The sequence below is a fragment of the Microcaecilia unicolor genome, chromosome 6 (genome assembly GCF_901765095.1).
Source record: "Microcaecilia unicolor chromosome 6, aMicUni1.1, whole genome shotgun sequence".
In the NCBI taxonomy this organism is placed as follows: Eukaryota; Metazoa; Chordata; class Amphibia; order Gymnophiona; family Siphonopidae; genus Microcaecilia; species Microcaecilia unicolor.
Genome location: NC_044036.1, coordinates 187,602,716 through 187,626,144, shown reverse-complemented (window position 1 = coordinate 187,626,144; position 23,429 = coordinate 187,602,716). Strand labels below are relative to the sequence as shown.

The window sequence follows — 23,429 nt, the reverse complement described above, 5'->3', positions numbered from 1 at the left end:
TGGAACATGTCCATAGAAGAGATAGAGAGCCCTCTCACCTTGGCTCCACCTCCTTACAGAGATCATCTCCCTCCCTGGGACCCTACGCACAAAGAAAGATCCTTTTCTTTCCAGACTATACCTGTAAAAAGAGTTTATTCCCCCCCTCCCTGGGCTCAGTTCATACAGGCCTGTATCTATAGAGAAAGAGCCCTCTTTTGCTGAGGCAATGTCCATACAGGTCCTTTTCTTCCCAGGTCATACATATGGCAATTGGCAGGAGAAGGTGAGATGGGCAACAGATCCCGAAGGCATCAACACTCAGGGCCACCAAGAGACAGAGCCGAGCCCGGGGCAGGGCTACTGCCGCCACCCCCCAATGAAGTTGCAGCCGCCATCTCCCCACCCACTTACAATCCTGCATCTGCTTCTCCCTTGGTCTGTCACTCTCCTGTTCCTGTGTGCTGGACCCTGATTATCGTGTTAATGCAATAAGCCAGGTCCTGACACACAGGAGCAGGAGAGAGAGAGAAAAAAAGACCAAGGGAGCAGAACCTTTCTGCCTGCCTCCAGAAGCCTTGCAAAGCCTGGGGAATCTTGCCACCCAGCACCCCCCCCCCCCCCCCCCATCAGCACTCCTGTCAACACTTCTTGGCAAAAAACAAGATGCCAAAAGTGCTCCGTGCTGCTATTGCCACATGACAGTACAACCTTGAAATCTCCTGTGACGTTGGTGTGACGTCCCTTCATCAGAAAGAAATCCAGACTGGCTTTGTTATTTGAAAGCCTCCCCACAGCATAGTACCTTTAAATAAAACCTGCCTCAGCGCCTCTGCTTTCAAAATCGTGGTGCCCAGTCCCTGCCCAGTGCATTTTGGGATGCACCGGGTACAGCTAAACAGCATATAAGGAGTTTGTCATTTTGAAAGCAGTGGCACTGAGATAGGAAGGAGGAGCTATTGCTCCTGCCCAACTTTTTTAAGGTACTGGGGAGGAGGTGGGGTCGCTAGACCACCAGAGTCAGTTGCTAGGGTGCGGGGTGGGGGTGTGCAGTCCACTGGACCACCAGGGAATTTTGTTGGGGGGGGGTCAGGAGGTTGCAGGTGGGGAGTGGGTCTGGGGTCCACCAGACCACCAGGGAATTTTGTCGGTGTGCTGGGGTGACAGCTCGGACTCGTAAACAGCAAATGATGCACAAAGGAGGATTCGTGCAGCTCATTTGTATGTGATCCCTTTATGCATCGCTCACTGTTTGCGAGTCACTAAATTTTACAGCTGCCTTTGTGCATCAGTGCCTCATTGTGAAGGGAAAGGGACACTATACACCGAAGGAAAAGAAGGAAAAGCATAAAGGGGAGGAAGAGACAGGGGGCAGCACTAGAAACACAGAAGAAAAGAACATAGAATGAGCACAAGAGAGAGGAAGAGCAGAAAGAGGAAAAGATGGAGGGACAACAACGGGAATAGAACAAAAAGGAAGTGGGGGAGGCCAAGATCACTATGAAAAGAACACAAGGTCATACAGATACCTGGGTACAATTTGTAAAGTGGAGGATAAATTGTAATTACTCCTCAGCCCAGGGAGTGCAGCTCCCTCCCTGGGTCTGCAATCCCAAGCAAAATCTACTAACTGCCTCCCATCAGCAACCAGCTTGGAAAGCCAGAGAAGTGATCATCCAGCAAAAGCCGATTAGAGGGAGCTGAAGGTCAGCCCGCACAAGTCAACTGATTCTTGTGAGAGGTGAGAGGTTAATACTCCTGAGAGCAGGAGAGAGAGCCTCACTGAAACAGAGTAATATTACAGCAAGTGAGCAGAATGGGCTAATCTCAAAAAAGAAAAAAAGGACTCCCTGTAATGAAGTGCCCGCTGTCAGTGCTGTATAAATACGCCATCTCCTACAGCACTACACACACTGTCCACACTATAAAAAGAACCCAGACTACAGTAGGGCCCACTAGACCTTTCCATTTGCATCCCTTGTCTCTTTAAACTTGCAGCCCTGCCATTCCTCTGATGTACTACTTTAAGACTGACCCTAGTTGTTGTAGACTTCATCATAAAATACAGCCATCACTGGGAGCTAGGGAAAGCCTCCAGCTACAGTGGCAGGAGTAAGTTCCCTTCAGGTTTCTAGTCCCCGCCTAGACAGGGCTCTGTTAGACATTCTGGGGCCCAGGGCAGAAACTGGGGAGGAGGCCCAAAAGCTGGCCTTCAGCCTATGCCTCCTTTAGTTTGAGGACCTATGATATGGGGGCCCAGGGCAACTGCCCTGTTTGCCACCCCCTAACGCCAGCCCTGCTCCCAGATCCTCTCTCTCCCGCAGCCCGACTCTTCCTATGTCCACTGCTATTTTCTCTGTTAGTGGCAGAGCTCTCAGTGCTGTTTCTCTAATTTCTGGTTCCAGATCTTGGCAGTACTTCTGGGTTCAGATCCTGGTTTGTCGCTAATCCCTGCAACCATTACAGCTTCATTCTGCTGGGCCCTGAAACATCCGCAGCAGAAGCTGTCAGCAGAGTTCCAGGGTAGCCCACTTCCTCTATACAACCTCCTTTATAAAAAGGAAACAGGCTGCCTGCTCTGAAAGCCATGGAGGGTACCATAGAGGTATTCTGGGCCCTCCTTAAAGTGGCAGACACTGCTCAAGTTAAGAGTTTCCAAGTAGCCGGTTGAGGGTGTCAAGGCCGTCGCCTCCAGTGCTCCGGATCCACCACCATCTTGCCGGATCCCATGCACAGTGACTGCACTGCCGCGGAATGGGAATACCGGGTCAGATCAATGCACTTCACTCGAAAACTCACATGGAGGAGATGTGCGGAGTTTAAAGATTCAGCTCAAATGTTGCAGGATGCCCAGGATATTCTACTGATCAGGACTGGGGAGTGAGGAGCAACAGGCTTAAGCAGCCATCTTGAGATGGTGACGTGCCCTAAAGAAATTTTAGAAATTTATCTTACTGGTGAGGCATTATAGCCTGATCCTTAAATATCAACATCCAATTCCATTCAAAGCATATCTCACTTGGATTTATTGTATATTACAAGAAAAGAAAACATCACATTCAGATGGAAGTACAAAGCAAAATACAAAAAAAATTACAATATCAAACAAAATCAATACCTGAGTACATAAAAGCTTTCAAGTACCTTCTAAATATAAAATAAGAACAAACAGACCTAATCTGAGAAGAATTAACTACCTCCAGTTCAGAAAAGAAATAAAAACGCATCTAATTAAGAAAGCTTATAATTAATCCCATAAATCACTAATTGTTCACCAAAGCACGTAACTGAACATCACATTGCAATCCCTCTTGCTAATTGTAAGCCACATTGAACCAAAACTTGTTTTTGGATAATTGCGGGATATAAGATTGTATAAGTAAATAAAATAAAAATAATCTGGTGGGAAATAGACCAGATCTTTACAGCCAAATTTTTCAAAAAATTGGTCAAATAACTTTTCAAGCATACAACTCTAGCACTCGAAAACATTAAAGTATGAGAGTGCAACCTGCAAAATCTGTCCAAGGCATGTACAAATGATGATACCCAAATATTTCACCCCTAACCTTTCTACAATTTCTTTAGGATGGATGACAGTAGTAGGGTATCACAGGAGAAGAACTAAATGGTATGTGTTTATGACTAACCATAAGCATTCCAACTTTGTTTGTCTGCTTCAAATAATTCTGTTCCAGGCAAACTTAAAAACCTTCTAAGCTTTTATTCACACTAGACACACCATCTAGCCACTTTACACATTCAATTAACTGAATGTCATCTGTGAATAAATTACACTCAATCCTGTACCTGTTCACCACATCCACCAACAGGGCTAAGCCCACCTTAACGCAGTGGGTTATGAAACCAAGCCCTGAGGGATGCCAGAGATGAAATAAGTTTCAAAATCTTTATTTTTCCAGTGTACATAAAAGGTTCTTAGATTAAAAAAAAGAGAAAAACCCATCTCAACAAAATTCCTTTCAATCCAAACTTTACCAGCCATTTCAACAGCAGGTTGGTCTAACATGAAAAATTGCAGACAGATCTAGGAGAATCAGTAAAGAGTATACTCTCTGTGTGTGTTCATCCTAATAGTATCCTTCAAACTAAGCTTAACCATTTCTGTTCTATAGCCAACCTTAAAGCCAGACTGGTACAAAGGGAGGATTTGTTTCCATCTAAAAGGGAAGAACCTGGTTGTAACAAACTCTTTCAATTAAGTCACTTAAGAATGAGAGTTTGGAAAGTAAGCGGTAATGCACAGACGTCACAGAATCGGACTCTCCCTTCTTAATCACTGGTCTAATAACTGCTTTATTTCAAGCATGATGGTATCTGACCCTGCTAAAGTGATAGATTAATGATCTGAGCTAAGCCAGTACAGCCCTCCTATCCAAATAATATAATCATTTTTGACAGGAGCTGGGCCAATTATACAAGTAGTAAATTTAATTTGTTTCAACAATATCTGAACTTCCACTGTTGTAACCATCTTAATGATCTCAAAACTCCCAACCAGCACATCATTAACATTTTACCATTGGAATAAATTACATAACTCCCAGCTATTTCCAGCAGCCTACAAAATGTAGTCTATATAACCCCAACATCCTTCAACTGCCCTATTAGTTAAATGATCATTACACCAGTGAAATAAACTTTAATGGTTTCTACTTTGTCTATAAAAATACTGAGCAAAATCAACATATGAAACCATAGTGTGAAAAACTCCTGTCTCTGAATGGGACACACTGGTTAATTGCTGTACAACCCGAAACATCAAGAACATAAGACTAGCCATACTGGGTCAGACCAAAGGTCCATCTAGCCCAGTATCCTGTTTCCAACAGTGACCAATCCAGGTCACAAGTACCTGGCAGAAACATGAACAATAGCAACATTGCATGCTACCAATCCAAGAGCAAGAAGTGGCATCTCTAGGTCTGTCTCAACAGCAGACTATGTACTTTTCCTCCAGGAACTTGTCCAAACCTTTTTTAAACCCTGATACAGTCACCACTGTTACTACTCCTCCGGCAAAGAGATTCACAGTTTAGCTATTCATTGAGTGAAAACATATTTCCTCCTATTTGTTTTGAAGTATTTACATGTAATTTCATTAAGTGTCCTCTAGTCTTTGTTCTTTTTGAAAGAGTAAAACAAATTGATTCACTTCTACTCATTCTACACCACTCAGAATTTTGTAGACCTCAATCATATCTTCCCTCAGCCGTCTCTTTTCCAAGTTGAAGAGCACTAACCTTTTTAGCCTTTCCTCATATGAGAGAATTCCATCCCCTTTATCATTTTGGTCACTTATTTGAACCTTTTCTAATTCCACTTTATCTTTTTTTTGAGATGCGGCGACCAGAATTGAACACACACTCAAGGTAAGGTCGTACCATGCAGCGATACAGAGGCATTATAGTATTCTCGGTCTTATTTACCATCCCTTTCCTAATAATGCCTAGCATCCTGTTTGCTTTTTTGGCCACCACCAAACACAGGGCAGAAGATTTCAGCATATTGTTTACAACACCACCTAGATCTTTTTCTTGGGTGCCGACCCCCAAGGTGGACGCTAGCATCAGGTAACTAAGATTCAGACTGTTCTTCAAAATGTGCATCACTTTGCATTTGTCTACATTAAATTTCATCTTCCATTTTGATGCCAATTTCTTAAGGTCTTCCCGCAATTTTTCACGGTCCATATGTGTTTTAACAACCTTTGTTGGGGATCTGGTTGTAAGGGGGGGGGGGGGGGGGGGGGAAATGATAAAATCATTGATGATAAAAGATATGGATGCGTATACCCAAATGCGTTGTATTTTTCCAAGGTTACGTTATTGGTTTTGTTAATAATGTTGAATCATCAATAAAAATTGTTTAAACCTAACAACCTTTGTTTTGTGTCATCTGAATTTAAGCACCTGTTAACTTCTAATTTACTTTTCTGTCATTTTCTCTAAGTAGTGTATTTGCTAATTTTTCAGTGGATGACGCATATGATACCACAGCTTAGATTTTAAGAATTAAAATAAATTCACACTGAAGCTACCTGATTTACGTAGGACGCATAAACTGAATTCCATTTATTATTTATTTATAGGACCAAGTATAGGACCTCTCAAGCATCATAATTCCCATTACAATCATAATCTCTCAGTTAATATTGCTTGATCAAAAGAGATACCTACATATTCTTCATCAGATTCTCTATATAAGAAAATTATCTCTTCCATCATCACATTTTTTAAACTACTTGAAGTAATGACTGCAAAAAAATACATTAAATTGCCTCTGGACAAGACAATGATCAGATCGTGCAAGATCTGAAAAGGAATAAATTTGTATTACATCTTATCCAATACAAAAATCAAATCCAAAATATGACATATTCTAAGACTAGGGCCAATAAATAACTAAACAGATCCCAAAGTCTTCTACACAATTTAAAAATAATTTTCTTCTTTCTAATGTAGAATCTATGTGAACACTAAAATTCAATTGCCCTTGTTCACAATCAGAAACCAGAACAGCTAGTACTTCCAAGGAAAATAAATCAGTATTTGTAGAGCAATAGACCAATATAAATATACAGTGCTTTTTTTGTAGAAAAAAAGGTGCCGGTACTCATTATGGGCGGGGTCACCACATATGGCTCCACCCCTATGATAGCCACACCCACATTAACCACACCCCCTATACCAGCCATGGCGCATATAAACAGACATCATTGAAAATATTATAGTACTATAGGAGAAAAAAATAACGTGATTTTTTTTCATGATAAATAATCTCTGTAAGCTCTTACAGCTCCAGTATACCCAGTGCAAAATAAGACAGCCAATGTAAATTCTCAAATTGGACATATTACAAACACTAAAATGAAAATAAAATGATTTTTTTCTACCTTTGTTGTCTGGTGACTGTTTTTCTTTCCATATTGGTCCCAGTCTGTGATTCTGCTTTCCTTTGTTTTCGCTTAACTCTTCTGTGCCATTTGTCATTTTTGTCTCCTTTTTCTTTGCTTTCTTCAATATTTTTCAGGCTCTCTCTCTGTCCAGATTTAATTCATTCTTACTATCCATTCTTTAATTTCCTTCATCTACCTGTGGCTTTTCATCTTTTCCTCACCCTTGTTCTCCCCATGCCCCTTCCTCTTATTCTCCAGTCTTTCTCTATTCCCCTTTTCCATCCAGCAGCTCTGCTTTCTCTCCCCATCCTTCCAGTGTCTCCCCTATTTCTTTCTGCATTCTTCCATCCAGCGTCTTCCCTCTTTCTCTCCCCATCCTTCCGTTTTCCCTCTCTCTCTCCCCATCCTTCCATCTGTTTTTCCCCCTCTCTCTCCCCATCCTTCCATCTGTTTTCCCTCTCTCTCCCCATCCTTCCATCTGTTTTTCCCTCTCTCCCCAATCCTTCCATCTGTGTTTTCCCTCTCTCTCCCCATCCTTCCATCTGTTTTTCCCCTATCTCCCCATCCTTTCATCTGTTTTCCCCTCTCCCCAATCCTTCCATCTGTTTTCCCCCTCTCCCCAATCCTTCCATCTGTTTTTCCCTCTCTCTCCCCATCCTTCCCTCTGTTGGTTTCCCTCTCTCTCCCCAATCCTTCCCTCTGTTGGTTTCCCTCTTTCCCTCTCTCCCCAATCCTTCCCTCTGTTGGTTTCCCTCTTTCCCCAATCCTTCCCTCTGTTGGTTTCCCTCTTTCCCTCTCTCCCCAATCCATCCCTCTGTTGGTTTCCCTCTTTCCCTCTCTCCCCAATCCTTCCCTCTGTTGGTTTCCCTCTTTCTCTCTCTCCCCAATCCATCCCTCTGTTGGTTTCCCTCTTTCCCTCTCTCCCCAATCCTTCCCTCTGTTGGTTTCCCTCTTTCCCTCTCTCCCCAATCCTTCCCTCTGTTGGTTTCCCTCTCTTCCCAATCCTTCCCTCTGTTGGTTTCCCTCTTTCCCTCTCTCCCCAATCCTTCCCTCTGTTGGTTTCCCTCTTTCCCTCTCTCCCCAATCCTTCCCTCTGTTGGTTTCCCTCTTTCCCTCTCTCCCCAATCCTTCCCTCTGTTGGTTTCCCTCTTTCTCTCTCTCCCCAATCCTTCCCTCTGTTGGTTTCCCTCTTTCTCTCTCTCCCCAATCCTTCTCCCCCCCCCCCCCCGCGACACTCCGGGCGAGTCCTGCACTTAGTTTTTTTTTTAAGACTCAGAACGTGCGAACGATGCAGCCGGCAGCGATTGAAAGAGGCTGTCTGGGCTGGCAGGCATCTGCGTCGGAGCTTCCCTCACCCTCTGCGAGTCCCGCCTTCGTTGTTACAACTTCCTGTTTCGCGGGACTCGCAGAGGGTGAGGGAAGCTCTGACGCAGACGCCTGCCAGCCCAGACAGCCTCTTTCAATCGCTGCCGGCTGCATCGTTCGCGCGTTCTGAGTCTTTAAAAAAAAAAAAACTAAGTGCAGGACTCGCCCGGAGTGTCGCGGGGGGGGGGGGGGGGCAAAAAAAGGTGCCGGTACGCTGTACCGTTGCGTACCGGCACAAAAAAAGCACTGTAAATATAAAACATTACATAAGTACATACATAAGTACATAAGTATTGCCATACTGGGAAAAACCAAAGGTCCATCAAGCCCAGCATCCTGTTTCCAACAGTGGCCAATCCAGGTCACAAATACTTGGCAAGATCCCAAAAAAGTACAAAACATTTTATACTGCTTATCCCAGAAATAGTGGATTTTCCCCAAGTCCATTTAATAATGGTCTATGGACTTTTCCTTTAGGAAGCCATCCAAACCTTTTTTAAACTCCACTAAGCTAACCGCTTTTACCACATTCTCTGGCAACGAATTCCAGAGTTTAATTACACGTTGAGTGATGAAAACTTTCTCCAATTCATTTTAAATTTACTACATTGTAGCTTCATCCAATGCCCCCTAGTCCTAGTATTTTTGGAAAGCATCAACAGACGCTTCACATCTACCCGTTCAACTCCACTCATTATTTTATAGACCTCTATCATATCTCCCCTCAGCCGCCTTTTCAGGACAAAACTTGAAAAAATTTTAACCCCCAGAGGGTGCAAAAGGCCAAAACTCCTGCCGACTATGCCAAAAATTGTAGCTTCCTTGTCTCAGAAGGCAGTGCAAGCTCTACTATTTACCGTGGCTGAATACCTCAAGCCTGCAGTTCACCTCTGAGCTCGGAGACAATTAAACTAACCTCGCCTCCAAAGTCCTAGACCATGGAGGGGAAAGAAAACTTTAGTCCTAGTGACCCTGGGTCCTACAGGCAAACATCTAGTAACTAAAGCTCAGGAGTGTAGACCTAACTTGTTGTTGTTGCCAGAAGTCTCACTATGCCTTGGTTGTAGGACCCCACCTCTTCCACCGCCTGCCTCCAAAGTAATTTCCTCATCAAAACCCTTGAGAGGAGGGGGCCTCTGTAGTAGGGGACGCGAGATGTGTTGATGAACCAGGCCAGACATCCAACCAGATACTGCTTCACTACCAGAATCTGTTTTTGTGCTGAATTTTTCTTCAAAATTAGATCAAGTGGAATCTGACAAGGAATTTCTCTGTTGAACATTTGGAGCATGATCTCAAGAACTGAGGAGATGCTCAAAGGGATAGTTATCCATCTTTGACCTTCATAGGGTAGGCCTCTTCTAAGTTTAGAGACCTGAATCTTAAGTGGTAGAGTGTTGATAACTGACTGCAGTTGTTGGAGTCAAGAATTTGGTCCTTGCAGGCCATCAAGGGCAGTCTTCATTGTTCACCATAAGTTGCAAACATATGATAATTTGGTTCCTGTGAACAATCTTAGGTTTCTCAATTTTTCTGAGTTTTATCTGATTGCACCAGACATATTATCAAATAAGAATTTTAAGGAGGTATTACAGATTTATGACCCAGATCTTTTTCAAAATGTTTTATATTGCTTGTGATTTCTGCTGGGAAGAGTAACGGTAACTTGGCTTGCAATAGAGGACAGGTCAGTGCTCAAGATAGCACTGACCTGACCACTTTCTTAGAAGATTCTCATGATAGTATTTCTTCCCGTGTTACTCTGTCAATTACCTTCTCTGCAAAGAAAGATAAAACATTAGGGGGTCTTGCAAAGGTGTTATTACTAAGTGCAGCCTTGCTACCAGCAGGCTGGCAGTGTGGCCATAGACCTAATAGGGCAGATCCTGTGCTCCCTCCTCCATTGCCTTCCCTCCCCTCCCCCTGACAATTTGTTTTGGCCTCTCACCCGCTTATCTAAACTACCAATCCCATGTATCCCATCATGCCAATAAGTCCCTCCCCCAAATACAAGCCCTACCCACATGTATGCAATGAAACCCTCTCCCCACCTCTCATCCCACAGATCCCCTGCCACCCCTGGGACTTACCTGGAGATGATCTCTGGTCGACCAGTGGGCAGAGATGGGAGCGGCCCCCTCCACTCCTGCCCCATCTGGCTCTGTACAGCAAACTAACTGCCATGACCGACTAGTGGTAGTCTCGTGCTACTACCGCTATGACTCTCTTCCATATAAGGACATTTTCTCCTTATATGGAAGGAAACCCCCTAGTGATAGTACCACAAGACTACTGCTAAAGTCCATAGTTGCCATTTTGCTTCTTGGAGCCAGACAGAGTGGGAGCAAAGGACAACCAGAGATGACTTTCCAATCACGCGCAGTGTACCGCAAGAGTCTGCCCTATCGGTGGTACTGTTTAACTTATTCATGGTGTCTCTGGGAAACGTCTTACAAGAATTACACATATTGTATATTTGTTACATTTATATCCCACATTTTCCCACCTATTTGTATAGAATATACGCAGATGACATACAATTCGTGATCCCGGTTAAAAACAATGACCACAACCTACCGCTACTAATGAAAAACCTCTTTGACAGAATTGTTGGCTGAATGAAACAAGCTAAAATGCCATTAAATGTTGCAAAAGACAGAAATACTGTATGTTTGCAGAACCCCTGACCCATCTCCAATGACAATGTTTGAATATCAAGTTGAGAAAATGTCCATGAAGCCCTTTGTCTATAATCTGGCAGTCTTCCTAGACACCAATCTGACAATGCAAAAACACCTAGACCATACGATCATGACGTCTTTCTTTTAACTACGTGTGTTAAGCAAGTTGAAAGGTGTGATAACAACGTCTGACTTTCGAACGATTGTCCAGAGCTTGGTACTGACTAAAATTGACTACTGCAACTCGATATTTCTAGGTATACCAGCTTCCCGAATGAAACCTCTACAGATCAAAAATGCAGCTGCATGATTGATCACAGGAATCTCAAAGTCTGAACACATCACTCCAACATTAAAAAAAAAACTGCATTAGCTTCCTGTACCATATAGAATGCAATTCAAGATTCTTTTGCTGACACATCAACGTATATTTGGAGCAGTCCCGGCCTACTTCCAAAATGCCCTGCCATCGTACCAACCAAAACGAACGCTAAGATTCAAGACATCCAATCAACTATGTTTACCTTCCGCAAAATCAGTGAGACAAAACTACGAGCCTTCTCCTTCACTGCCCCAGCCTTGTGGAATGCTCTATCAGGATACCTGAGAACATGTGAAGACACCCGACAATTCAAGCGTTTACTAAAACCGCATCTGTTTATGAAAGCCTTCTGAGTCACATGAATACCTTTCTGTTTAACCCCTCCCTTAATATACACTTAACTCCTTTCTTATTCTTGTACTTATTAACAGCTTCACCCGCTCATCTGATCACATTTCCTCGCCTCACAATGGCAAATGCTACCCTAGTAAACCACATATGACTTCTGTCTAAAAACATTTATGTAAACTAGTTAATCGGGAAACAAAAAGCGGGGAGGAGAATCCTCACGCAAATCAAAAGCAATGAACACAAAAAGTGAGGACGAGTTGAGGAGGAAATCCAAAAAACTTTTTGGGATTTCCTCCTCAACTCGTACTCACTTTTTGTGTTCATTGTAAACTATTTAAAACCTTGTATGTGAATATTGCCTAAGACCATGTAGGTGTCAAACATTTAATCTATGTATGTGAACCCTGTTACCTGCCTAGCATAAAGGCGGGATACAAATGAAGTAAATAAATAAATGACTACCGAGTATAGAACCAAACCTGGATATTCAATGCTGGGCCAAATCCAAGCACGGTCAATGAATATCTAGATCTTGACCTGCCACCAGAAGTTATCCTGGTACCAGCCAATATTCAGACCAATGCCCAGATAACTGACCAAATAAAGTTAGGACAGCCTTTTTGCTGCCCTAACTTTATACAGTTATCTGCTTCTGAGTAAATCCCTGCTTCTCCCAGACCATCCTAGCACTAACTGCCACACCAGTCTCCCTGAATTTTCAGTAGTACTATCTGGTTATGTGCCTTTGAAAATCCAAGGATCATCCAATCAGCATAATTTAACTGGGCAGGAGCTTTTCTTGCCCTATAAAATTGTTTTAAATTTCTGTTCAAAGAGTACCTTTATACATTGCCATGTAAACTGTTGGTGCTATATAAATATAATTCCCAAGAATGGCTCTACTCACTCATTTATTTAGTTTGATTGACAATTTGCCTTTCTTTAAAATGGCTCTAAACAGTATAGAAACCACATATACACAATAATATACGAAAGAATAACTTTCCAATACATTACATAATAAATAAATATCAATACAATCTAAAACCCACCACCTGTATCAACAGCACCAGTTAGAGGACAGGTATAAATTAAAAACCAAACATACTGAATGTACAAAAGCTAAGAGAGCATTAAAATTCTGCAAAACGTAATCTAGTAAATAGGATGCGATCGTGTATGTATAATAAACCAATAAGCTAGAAAGCCCTGGTAAAGAACATGTATAAACAGCAGCAGCAACTAATTTTATTTAATGTAAGTTTTATAAACCGCTTCATACCCAATTGTGAGATCAAAAAACAAGCTACAGAGAATAAATATTAAAAACAAGCTAATTTAAGGAGAATTATAAAGATCTTGAAGGGAAATAACTGTAAAGCCAATAAATGATACAGAATCCTGGTCAATAGGTAGCTTCATTAGTTTTAAACTATATAAAAAAAAAAAAAAAAAAGCTTTACATAACCGCCTAAAGGTCAGTCTTGAAAAATTCTTATTTCTTTTAAAACAGAATCCCAAGAGAAAAGGCCAGAAGATGAAAATTTTCTCTTGCTAGTACCATCACATTTTATGTCACACAAAGTATCTCGCAAGAAGTCTACATAGTACATGTGGACCGGCAAATGAATTTCAAAAAGAAAACTCCCTGTGGAGCTTCCCTTTCAAAAATTCCCTCGCCTGTGGTAGCACAGTGAGGCCTTTTCCTACATACTTCACTGGTACAACTGTATGCATGGAAAAGCATGAGGAAACAAATGAAATCCCTATGCACATACCAGCACAACATGCCAGCAGCACCCACTTTTCATTCTGGAGGAGGCAGTTTTCAAATGGAAGGGTTTCAGTAGGTAAACCCCATTTACCTGTAGAAATCCCTTTAAACACTGCTTCCTTCCATGCACAAACTCACTGATAAAATAGCACCTGCATTTTAGTCCCTGCTTTCTGGTTAGCAGATGTACGACAGAGGTGTTCTTACCTTTGAAAGAGAGCTGGACCCTGGCAGTAGTAGACTGATACTCCTTTGTACTGAATGACGTCAGCCAGCAAAGAGATAGCAAACAGGCCCAGAACAGGAGGCCCACGGGAGGCATGGTGGGACTGGAACCACACAAATTAAGATCGGCTCGAATCTCCAAACCCTGTCTAAGAGGAAAGAGAAGTAAGGCATCACTCAAACTTAAACAAAGAAACATAGAATATGACAGCAGAAGACGACCACATGGCCCATCCACACGAACAGCCCAGTATCTTCCATCTCTTCCTCTCTCACACAGATTCTTTGTTCTTCTATGCTTTCTTATACAGTGCTCATCTCCACCACCTCCACTGGGAAGCAATGCCATGCATCTACCACCACTACCGTAACTATTTCTATACATAATTCCTGAGTCAACCCCTTTTCACTCACATCCTATAAGCTCATTCTAGAGCTTCATTTCCATTGAAAGAATACCGATTCTTGTGTATTTACACCTTGGAGGTATTTATATTTAAATCTCCTTATTGCCAAAGGTACAATGAGGTATATTTTCAAAGCACTCAGACTTGACAAAGTTTCATAGCAACCTATGGAACTTTGTAAGTCTAAGTGCTTTGAAAATGAGCCCCATTATGTACAAACTATTCTTACAATATTCCAAGAAGATAAGTAGCAACATCTATAAGCACAACAGTGGTCCATTTAACAGATACAGGGTAGAAGGCCTAAGAGTTCAAGCCAAAATATGAAGTAGGAAATTCAAGAGGAGAGAGTGGGGAAGGGGATGAACTTGGAGGTCTTTAATGTTTCCATCATATCCTGCCTCTCCTCCAGGGGATGCATGTTTAGTTCTTAAAGTCTGTCTTCATATTGAACTAGATACCTTGCTTGTCTTTTGGTTCCCTTTCCAATTCAGTTAATAAAAACTCTTCATTGTCGCAAGCATTAGTCCCATCATGGTGAAACAGGCAGACATGTAGACATTACTCAAAATGCCAGGCTTAAACATGGATGTTCTAGACTTCTGCTGACTGCTCTCACAACTACACTTTATGGGAAATTGTTAGAAAGGCAGTTTACAAACTGTTGGATCACTGTGAGGAGAAGAATGTGATTCATTCATTCCAATCTGGATTTTGGAAGAGGCACGGGCCAGAGGCCTTTAAGCTCTCCCTAATAAATGTCTTGAGCCTGGAGACAGATGGAAGCAAGGATATCCTGTGTTCTTGGACCTCACAGCAGCATCAGAGTGGACCATGGTCTTCTATAAAGACGTCTAGCAAGCATAGGTTGTCAGGATTTGGCTGCTGCTTTAATGAGATCCTCCTGGTGGATAGGGAACAAGCGGTCACTTGGAGGGGCTTGAGCTTGCAAAGTTTTTTGTTGCCTTGTGGACTACTTCAGGGCTCAGTATTTAATGTTTATCTGAGCCCGCTGGAATTTTTAACTGAGGAATATGAATTGTCTTGAATGACATTCAGTGAAATGACAGTGAAAATATAGCTCACATGGGGGTAAGAACAAGCTGCTTTATCACAGAACCTAAGTAAAAGTTTGGAAGTAATCACACTTTGGTTTCAAGTGCAGGAACTAAATTAGATCCCAATAAGCAGAGCTGTTGTGATATAGTAGACAGCAAAAGACAACAGAATTTTCCTCATCTATGAAAGGTACATTAACTTCTATGTGGTGAGAACCTTAGAAGCACAGGGATCCTACTGGATGAGGGACTGACTTTTGATGCCCAAATTTCAGCAGTATTTATGTTATTTATTAAAACATATGTATAACACTTCTCTAATCATAGTGGTTCAAGCCATACAAATACAGAAAACAACTCAATTAAAGTAAACATCAGACAGCTAAAACCTGACGTGGGAGACAGTACAGCATTAAACCTTTACTACTCTACATATGCTCTCAGGTGCAGTGCTTGGTGTCTCACGATACGGCTAACCTGACTCATTAACTGGTTACTGAAGCTAGATTATTGAAACAGTCGTTATCATGGACTATCTAACATGTTCCTGCATGGTTTAGAATTGATGAAAAATCTTCTGCCCCCTTACTCTTACAGAAAAAGTCATGACCATGTAGTGCCTTTTTCAAAGCCGCTGCACTAGCTCCCTGTTGAATATAAATTTAGATTTAAAATGCTTGATTTTTACAGTTTTGATTGAAAAGGGACTGCATTACCTGGCAAACTGCACACACTAGAGTGCTTTTAATCAGAGACAATGTCTTCAAATGAGTTAGTTTACTGCATACCATGACAAAAACGAAACTCGCTCCTAAGCCAACTTAGATTGTGAGCCCTCCTGGGACAGAGAAATATCCAGTGTACCTGAATGTAACTCACCTTGAGCTACTACTGAAAAAGGTGTGAGCAAAATCTAAATAAATTAATTGAGATTCTGTTGCTACTATTTGAGATTCTACATGGAATGTTGCTATTCCACTAGCAACATTCCATGTAGAAGCCTGCCCTTGCAGATCAGCCGCGCAGGCTTCTGTTTCTGTGAGACTCACAGAAACAGAAGCCTGCGCGGCCGCATTGCTGATCTGCAACGGCAGGCTTCTACATGGAATGTTGCTAGTGGAGGAGTAGCCTAGTGGTTAGTGCAGTGGAACACTGAACGTTGCTACTATTGGAGATTCTACAGGGAATGCTGCTGAGTGAAGGAGTGGCCTAGTGGTTAGAGCACGGGTCTTGCAATCCAGAGGTGGCCGGTTCAAATCCCACTGCTTTCTCCTTGTGATCTTGGGCAAGTCACTTAACCCTCCGTTGCCTCAGGTACAAACTTAGATTGTGAGCCCTCCTGGGACAGAGAAATATCCAGTGTAGCTGAATGTAACTCACCTTGAGCTACTACTGAAAAAGGTGTGAGAAAAATCTAAATAAATAAAAATAAGCTGGAGTATGATTTCAGACTCTAAAAACTGCTGCTAATGCTCATCATAGTACTTCCACTGTGTCAAAGACAGGTTCCCTCTGGAGTTTGTAACAATGTATAGGCAACCCATCCAGGTGCACTTGAAAATTCTTTTTAATCAAGCCTGTGGTTCCAAAAATAATGGGAAATATTTCTGTATCTTTTTGTCACATTTTTTTTTTAGTCTTTTTGGTATTTAAAGATCTTCTCCTTCTCCTGCCAATTCACATAATAAACACTTGAAACCAACACCTCTTTTATCAATGCCATTCTGGTGCTCTTCTCTTATAACAAGTCCAAGGTTTCTTTTACAGGAGATTACAGTACTATTTTGCTACAGGAATCCTTCCTGGACCCATGTCTTATCATTATTTTGTCTAGTAACCTCAACACATTCTTCGCTTTCAAACTGTGTACATTCTTAGGTGCCCTTGTGATGTCTCAGTCAGTGGCACCAATTCTGTCAGGGAGGGGATGAGCACTCTTTGCTGGTTCAGCATGACCTCGAATTCACAACTCTCAGCAAAAAGAAAAAATGCTGCTTTCAGACATTTTAGAGCCTTCAGCTTATGCAGTTCATGGGTCATAACTGTCAGTGATCAGAAAAGTGCAAATCAATTCAACAACTGTGTCTGGTTTGCTCACATCCAGCTTTTTTATTGGTTAAAATGGGGATGAACCAGGTGATCATAACCTCTTCATTCTCCATAATTCTCTTTAGAGTCATGATCCCAGTGGTCTTCTAGTACAAAGATGTTAAAGCAGTGTTCTTCAATGCACAGCATGGGGGCCAATGACGACCTTTGGAGACCCCTGGGGTAGCTCCTCATCATCATTCTGGCTTTTTTTCTGTGACTATTTGCTTCTCTAAGTGGGACTTTTACAAAGGCGTGCTAGCATTTTTAGTGTGTGCTAAATGCTAGAGATGCCCATACATTCCTATGGGTGTCTAGCATTTAGTGTGGGCTAAATATGCCAGTGCACCTTTGTAAAAGGCCCCCTAGATCAGGTGATGACTGAGAGAGGAAAATGGATGGGAGAGAAGTTGCATGCTTGAGGAAAAGGCATTTCTCAACTGATGAAGAGAATGCATTTGGAAATGTGCATCTCTGTGATGACACCACTAATGAAAAGTTTGAAAGCAGGTTGGTGGGGTAGATGTCATGGACACACACTGGCCTCACACGGGAAGATACATGGCAGCTCTCCTTCGGCTCATTTGAATCCAAAGTTGCCCCAAATTAAAAATTAGAGACGACCACTGTACTAAACATTTACAAAATTTCCAGTGGATGACAGGTGCCACTTTATTGGGCCTTTCTGCCTTAGTAATTTTCTGCCAATAGAACCTGGCAGCCAGCTATAAAAAAAACTATTTCCAGTTCTTTCTTACAGAATCTACATGTCTGTTGTACCAGTTTTCCTATATTTGCAGTGAACCATAATCCACTGTCCTGGGCTAAAACTATCAATCTCTGGCTGTTTAACCAAGCCTTTTTAACTGTTTGAGAGCTGATGTAATTTAAGAAGTTAGGATTGTGTACTACTTCAGGTGGGTAGGAGGAAAGAGATGTTGTATTTACTAATTATGTCTTTATGCGTTGTAACTCATTTTGAACCCTGTTGGTTTAAATATGTGATCAAGTTATAAACACATATGGTCATTTCCTGATCCTACTCTTCAGTACGCTACACCTACACTGAACAGCTCTTGCCAAACTATAGACCATTCCTGAAACTTTGCTAGATCTCTCCTGTTTTCCACACCCTTCATCTGCAAAAAGGCAAACCTTTCCCGACTGCTCCTCTTCAATATCACTTTCAAAAATACTTTAAAAAAAAGACAAAGGACTGATCTCTACATAACCCATTGTTAACACTTGAAATGAACTCCATTTACCACTATCCTTTGTCATCTCCCATACAACCAGTTTCTAACTCAGTACATTTATAAGTCCACTATTAAAACCATGTAAAAATGCTACTAAAATCCAAGTACACTATATCTGATCCAAAATATATGGTGTCACTGTCAGATTTTTCTGATGAGCCTTATTTCAGTAAAAGTGAAGATACTTACCTGTAGCAGGTATTCTCCGAGGACAGCAGGCTTCATATTCTCAGAAGTGGGTTTGTTGACCGGTTCTGCAAGATTGCCAGAGGAAAAATCTAGAGCTATAAGGAGCATGAGCAGAGCTCCAGCGTGCATGCACGGGTGCCTTCCCACTCTTAGTTTAATACAAAAACAAAATATAAAGAAAAGACAATTTCGCTCCAAGGGGAGGTAGGTGAGATTGTGAGAATGCGAAGCCTGTTGTCCTCAAAGAATACCTGTTACAGGTACGTATCTTTGCTTTCTCACAAGTGGGGAATCCCTAGCATCCATGTTCACCCAAAACAACAAACACTGGTCAATTGAGCCTCGCAACGGCGAGGACTTAACTATATACAACTAGAAAAGGGTGCAGCCTGGAACAAAACAAAATGGGCCTAGGAGGGTGGAGTTGAATTCTACACCCCAAACAGATTCTGCAACACTGACTGCCCAAACCGACTATCACGTCGGGTATCTTCCTCAAGGCAGTAGGGAGATGTGAATGTGTGGACTGAAGACCATGTCGCAGCCTTGCAAATCTCTTCAATGGAGGATGACTTAGTGGGCTACTGACGCAGCTATGGCTCTGACATTATGAGCCGTGACATGACCCTCCAAAGTCAGCCCAGCTTGGGAATAAGCAAAGGAAATTTAATCTGCTAACCAATTAGATATGGTACGTTTACCGATGGCAACCCCCCTCCTGTTGGAATCAAAAGAAACAAACAACTGGGCGGACTGTCTGAAGGGCTTTGTCCGCTCCATGTAAAAGGCCAATGCTCTCTTGCAGTCCAATGTGTACAAGTTGCTTTCACCAGGATAGGCATGAGATCATGGAAAAAATGTTGGCAAGACAATCATCTCGTTCAGATGGAACTCCGACACCATATTCAGCAGGAACTTAAAGGTGCATGTGGAGGACTGCTGTGTTGTGACTGAACTTAGTATAAGGTGCATCCACCACTAAGGCCTGAAGCTCAGTGACTCTACAAGCTGAAGTAACAGCCACCAAGAAAACAACCTTCCAGATCAAGTACTTCATATGGCTGGAATTCAGTGGCTCAAAAGGAGCTTTCATCAGCTGGATAAGAACAACATTGAGATTCCATGACACTAGAAGAGGTTTGACAGGAGGCTTTGACAAAAGCAAACCTCTCATGAAGCGAACAAATAAAGGCTGTCCAGAGATAGGCTTACCTTATACACGTTGATGATAAGCACTAATTGCACTAAGGTGAACCCTTACTGAGTTGAGTTGAGATCAGACTCTGTTAAGTGTAGAAGTTATTCAAGCAGGGTCTGTGTAAGACAAGAAAGGGGATCTATGGCCTTGTTGTCACACCAGATGGCATTTAACCTCCTCCATTTAAAATAGCACCACCTCTTAGTGGAATCTTTCCTGGAAGCCAGCAAGACTTGGGAGACATCCTCTGATAACCCAAGGAGGCGAATTCTAGGCTCTCAACACTCAGGCCGTGAAAGCCAGAGACTGGAGGTTGGGACGCAGAAGCGACCCCTCGTTCTGAGTGAAGAGGGTTGGAAAACACTCCAATCTCCACGGTTCTGAGGACAACTCCAGAACAAGAGGGAACCAAATCTGCCGCTGCCAGTAGGGCTTGATCAGAATCATGGTTCCAAGAGCTTGCCTGAGTTTCAACAAAATCTTTCCCACTAGAGGTATCGGAGCATACGCATACAGGTCTGTCCCCCAATGAAGAAGGAAGGCATCTGACTCTAGTCTGTTGTTGGCCCGAAGCCTGGAACAGAACTGAGGGACTTTGTGGTTGATCTGAGTGGCGAAAAGGTTCACTGAGAGGGTGCCCCATGCTCGGAAGATCTTGCGGGCTACAGCCATATTTAGAGACCACTCGTGAGGTTGCATTATCCTGCTCAATCTGTCAGCCAGGTCTTTGTTTACAATCACCTGATAAGTGGCTTGAAGAAACATGCCGTGTTGGCGTGCCCAAAGCCACATCTGGATGGCTTCCTGACACAGAGGGCGAGATCCAGTGCCCCCCTGCTTGTTGGTATAATACATTGTAACCTGATAGTCTGTTTGAATTAGAATAATTTGATGGGATAGTCGATCTCTGAAAGACTGTAAAGCATTCCAGATTGCCCAGCATTCCAGATCTGAAGATTCGTTCCAGATCGCCCAGCATTCCAGATCTGAAGATTCGTTTCCTGGAGGGACCAAGCTCTTTGAGTGTGAAGCCCATCTACACGAGCTCCCCATCTCATCCCTAGAGCTCCTGATACCAAGTGCTGATGGAGATCGGTGATGGTGCTTCTTGGCCTTCACCTGATGCACCTCACCCATGCTCCTTGTTGCCGACAAGGATGACATTGAATCCTCACGTCACCTCGCGGTTGGGTCCGACGATGGCAGGTCCCAGGGGCCTGCACAGCAAGAGGCATCGAGACAGGTGGAAACCCACTCGATGTCTCACTACTCACAGTGTCTCGAGGTCAGGTACAGCGCTTGAAGCCACTGGGAGCCTTTGAGGACATGGAAGGAAAAATAGCTTAGGCGAAATCAAAAGTCACGATGGTGCCTAAAAAAAGGGGAAAAAGGCACAAAAAACAGGGCGACCCGCCAGGCAGGTCTAAATGCAGCTCGTGTCAAAAAGAAAACTTAGACATGGGGCAGAACAAAACTAGAAATAAGGGAAGAAAAACTAAAATGAGATAGTTAGCGGTACAAGAAAAAATACCAAAAAGGCACTGAAACACTGCTCTACCGGGCATATGAGAGGAGCACAAAAATACTGCTTCTTGTTCATGCAACACACAGGAAGGCACTCGCGCTCCTTAAAGCTCTAAATTTTTCCCTTGGCAGTCTTGCCGAACTGGGCGACACTGGACCACGTCAACCCACTTTTGAGAATGGTAAGCCTGCTTGTCCTCGGAGAAAATCATGTTGCCTCAGATCCTGTAAACCACTAGATTAAGGACAGATTCCATTAATGTACCCAGCACCAAGTTCAGACTAGCTGGCCTATAGCTCCCAGTCTTCGCCTTCCACTTTTATGAAGCCGAAGCACATCCACCTCATCTCCAGTCCCTTAGAACCTCTCTACCAAATCTAAGAAGGATTGAAAAGTCAGATAATGTTCACGGAACCCGTGTCCGAGCAATTTTTCATGGCACCTCTCCCAGCCACACAGGTCTCCATCTTTTTCTCTGCACAAATGTAACAGTGATAGGGTGTCCTTATAATCAGCCCCTCCAAATGACACACTGGTTATGATTTATAACAAATTACTACTCTACCTATGAAAAGTTATTCTGTTGTTATACTTCCTCTTTGTACATCTGTATGCTGCACAAGCCAGCTTGTTTAAAAATATAAATGAGATTAAATAAAAAATGCTACCATCAATGAAGAACAACAACTTGGATGCAGCAGCTCATAGGTTTGCTTGCTTTGTTTTGAATGGGAAGGGAAACAAAGACTGACCTATTGGTTTCAACTTTTTGACTTAATCCCGTCTCCTATTTTCATCCAACCTCTTTGGCAGTCGCCTCTGAGAGTCCCGAAGGCCGTCTGCTCCATGTCCCCAGAGGCCGCGACAAAAAAAAGCAAGTGCAGGGCCGCAGCAGCCTTCAGGCATGGGCTGTCGGCTTAGCTGGTCCTCTGCCCTCGCTGACGTCGACTTCCAGTTCCGGGGGCAGAGGATCGGAAGAACTGACAGCACACGCTTGAAGGCTGCTGCAGCCCTGCGCTTGCTTTTTTTGGTGCTGTCTGAAGGCAATTCAGGTGGGAGGGAGGTCAGGATTTGCCACGGCACCCCAGAGAGTTTGCTTTATCACGGAAACTACCCTCGCGCTTGTGCTGAAATGAGTTTCCCAGAATTCACGCTGGGAAACTAATTTCAGCACAAGCGCGAGGGTAGTTTCCTTGAAAAAGCCGAATACGGCAAAACGGGAACACTGGAACGTTAAGATAAGTGCTTGATGCCTTAAGATAAAAAGAATTATAAGATATATAAAGTAAGAAAACTAAAAATTCAAAGATATAATTCACGTGACTGAGGAGGTTTTTTAGCCAATGAAGATTCCACCCCATAGACCAGAAATAAACTCAGGTTCAGTGATACAGAGGCTTTTTTCCTCCACCAGAAATCACTGCCACATTGTTACGACCACTATTTGAATGTCAAGTAGTGCTTGTATCTAATTTAGCGATTGAGTCCTACTGATAAGTCAAAAATATATATAGACATGCATATGTAGTATCTAATATACAGAATGAAAACCTAAATAATAAATATGATAATAGTGATAAAAAAAGGCAACCACCGAACATTATCTATCCAAGATAGAAAATTAAAATATGATGGTGATGAATATGACAACGAATAAAGTTACAGTGAAAGTGTAATCTAATGACACTGAATAAATGGACTTTAAAAACACTCACCACAAAGGTGTAAAGACCGTGTGCAGTGGCAAAACTTGCTCCTTGAAGAATTGAAAAGAGGAGAAAGAAGGCATATTGGCACAAAATATATAACTATGTAAATAATTGAAACAAATGGTAAAGCTGTGTGTCTGGAATGCCTTATTCATTGCACACCCAATAAAAAAGCCGATGTCTATAAGACAGAAGCGCCAAAACGGCTGGAAATCAGTATGCTGAAAAGGAGGGAATAGGGACACAGTGGGGCCATGCTGAAAGGGGGGGAGGGGGAATAGGGAGACCGTGGATGCCCAGAGGCCAGTGCTGGAAAAGAGGTCAAATAGGGATACTGAGAGGGCACATACTGAATCTGGGGAGAGGATGGCGACAGGGATACA

The 23,429-nt window shown here is 42.7% G+C and overlaps 1 protein-coding gene across 2 annotated transcripts in view; it reads right to left on the bottom strand.

Moving 5' to 3' along the window:
- SEMA3F (semaphorin 3F) overlaps window positions 1-23,429 on the bottom strand; it is a 549,876-nt gene that overhangs the window by 499,636 nt on the left and 26,811 nt on the right. For both annotated transcript variants that reach the window (XM_030205370.1, XM_030205371.1), the window contains exon 2: window positions 13,599-13,765. In XM_030205370.1, coding sequence (XP_030061230.1) covers window positions 13,599-13,713 — 115 coding nt within the window. In that variant the 5' untranslated portion in view covers window positions 13,714-13,765. The remainder of the gene's footprint in view (window positions 1-13,598; window positions 13,766-23,429) is intronic.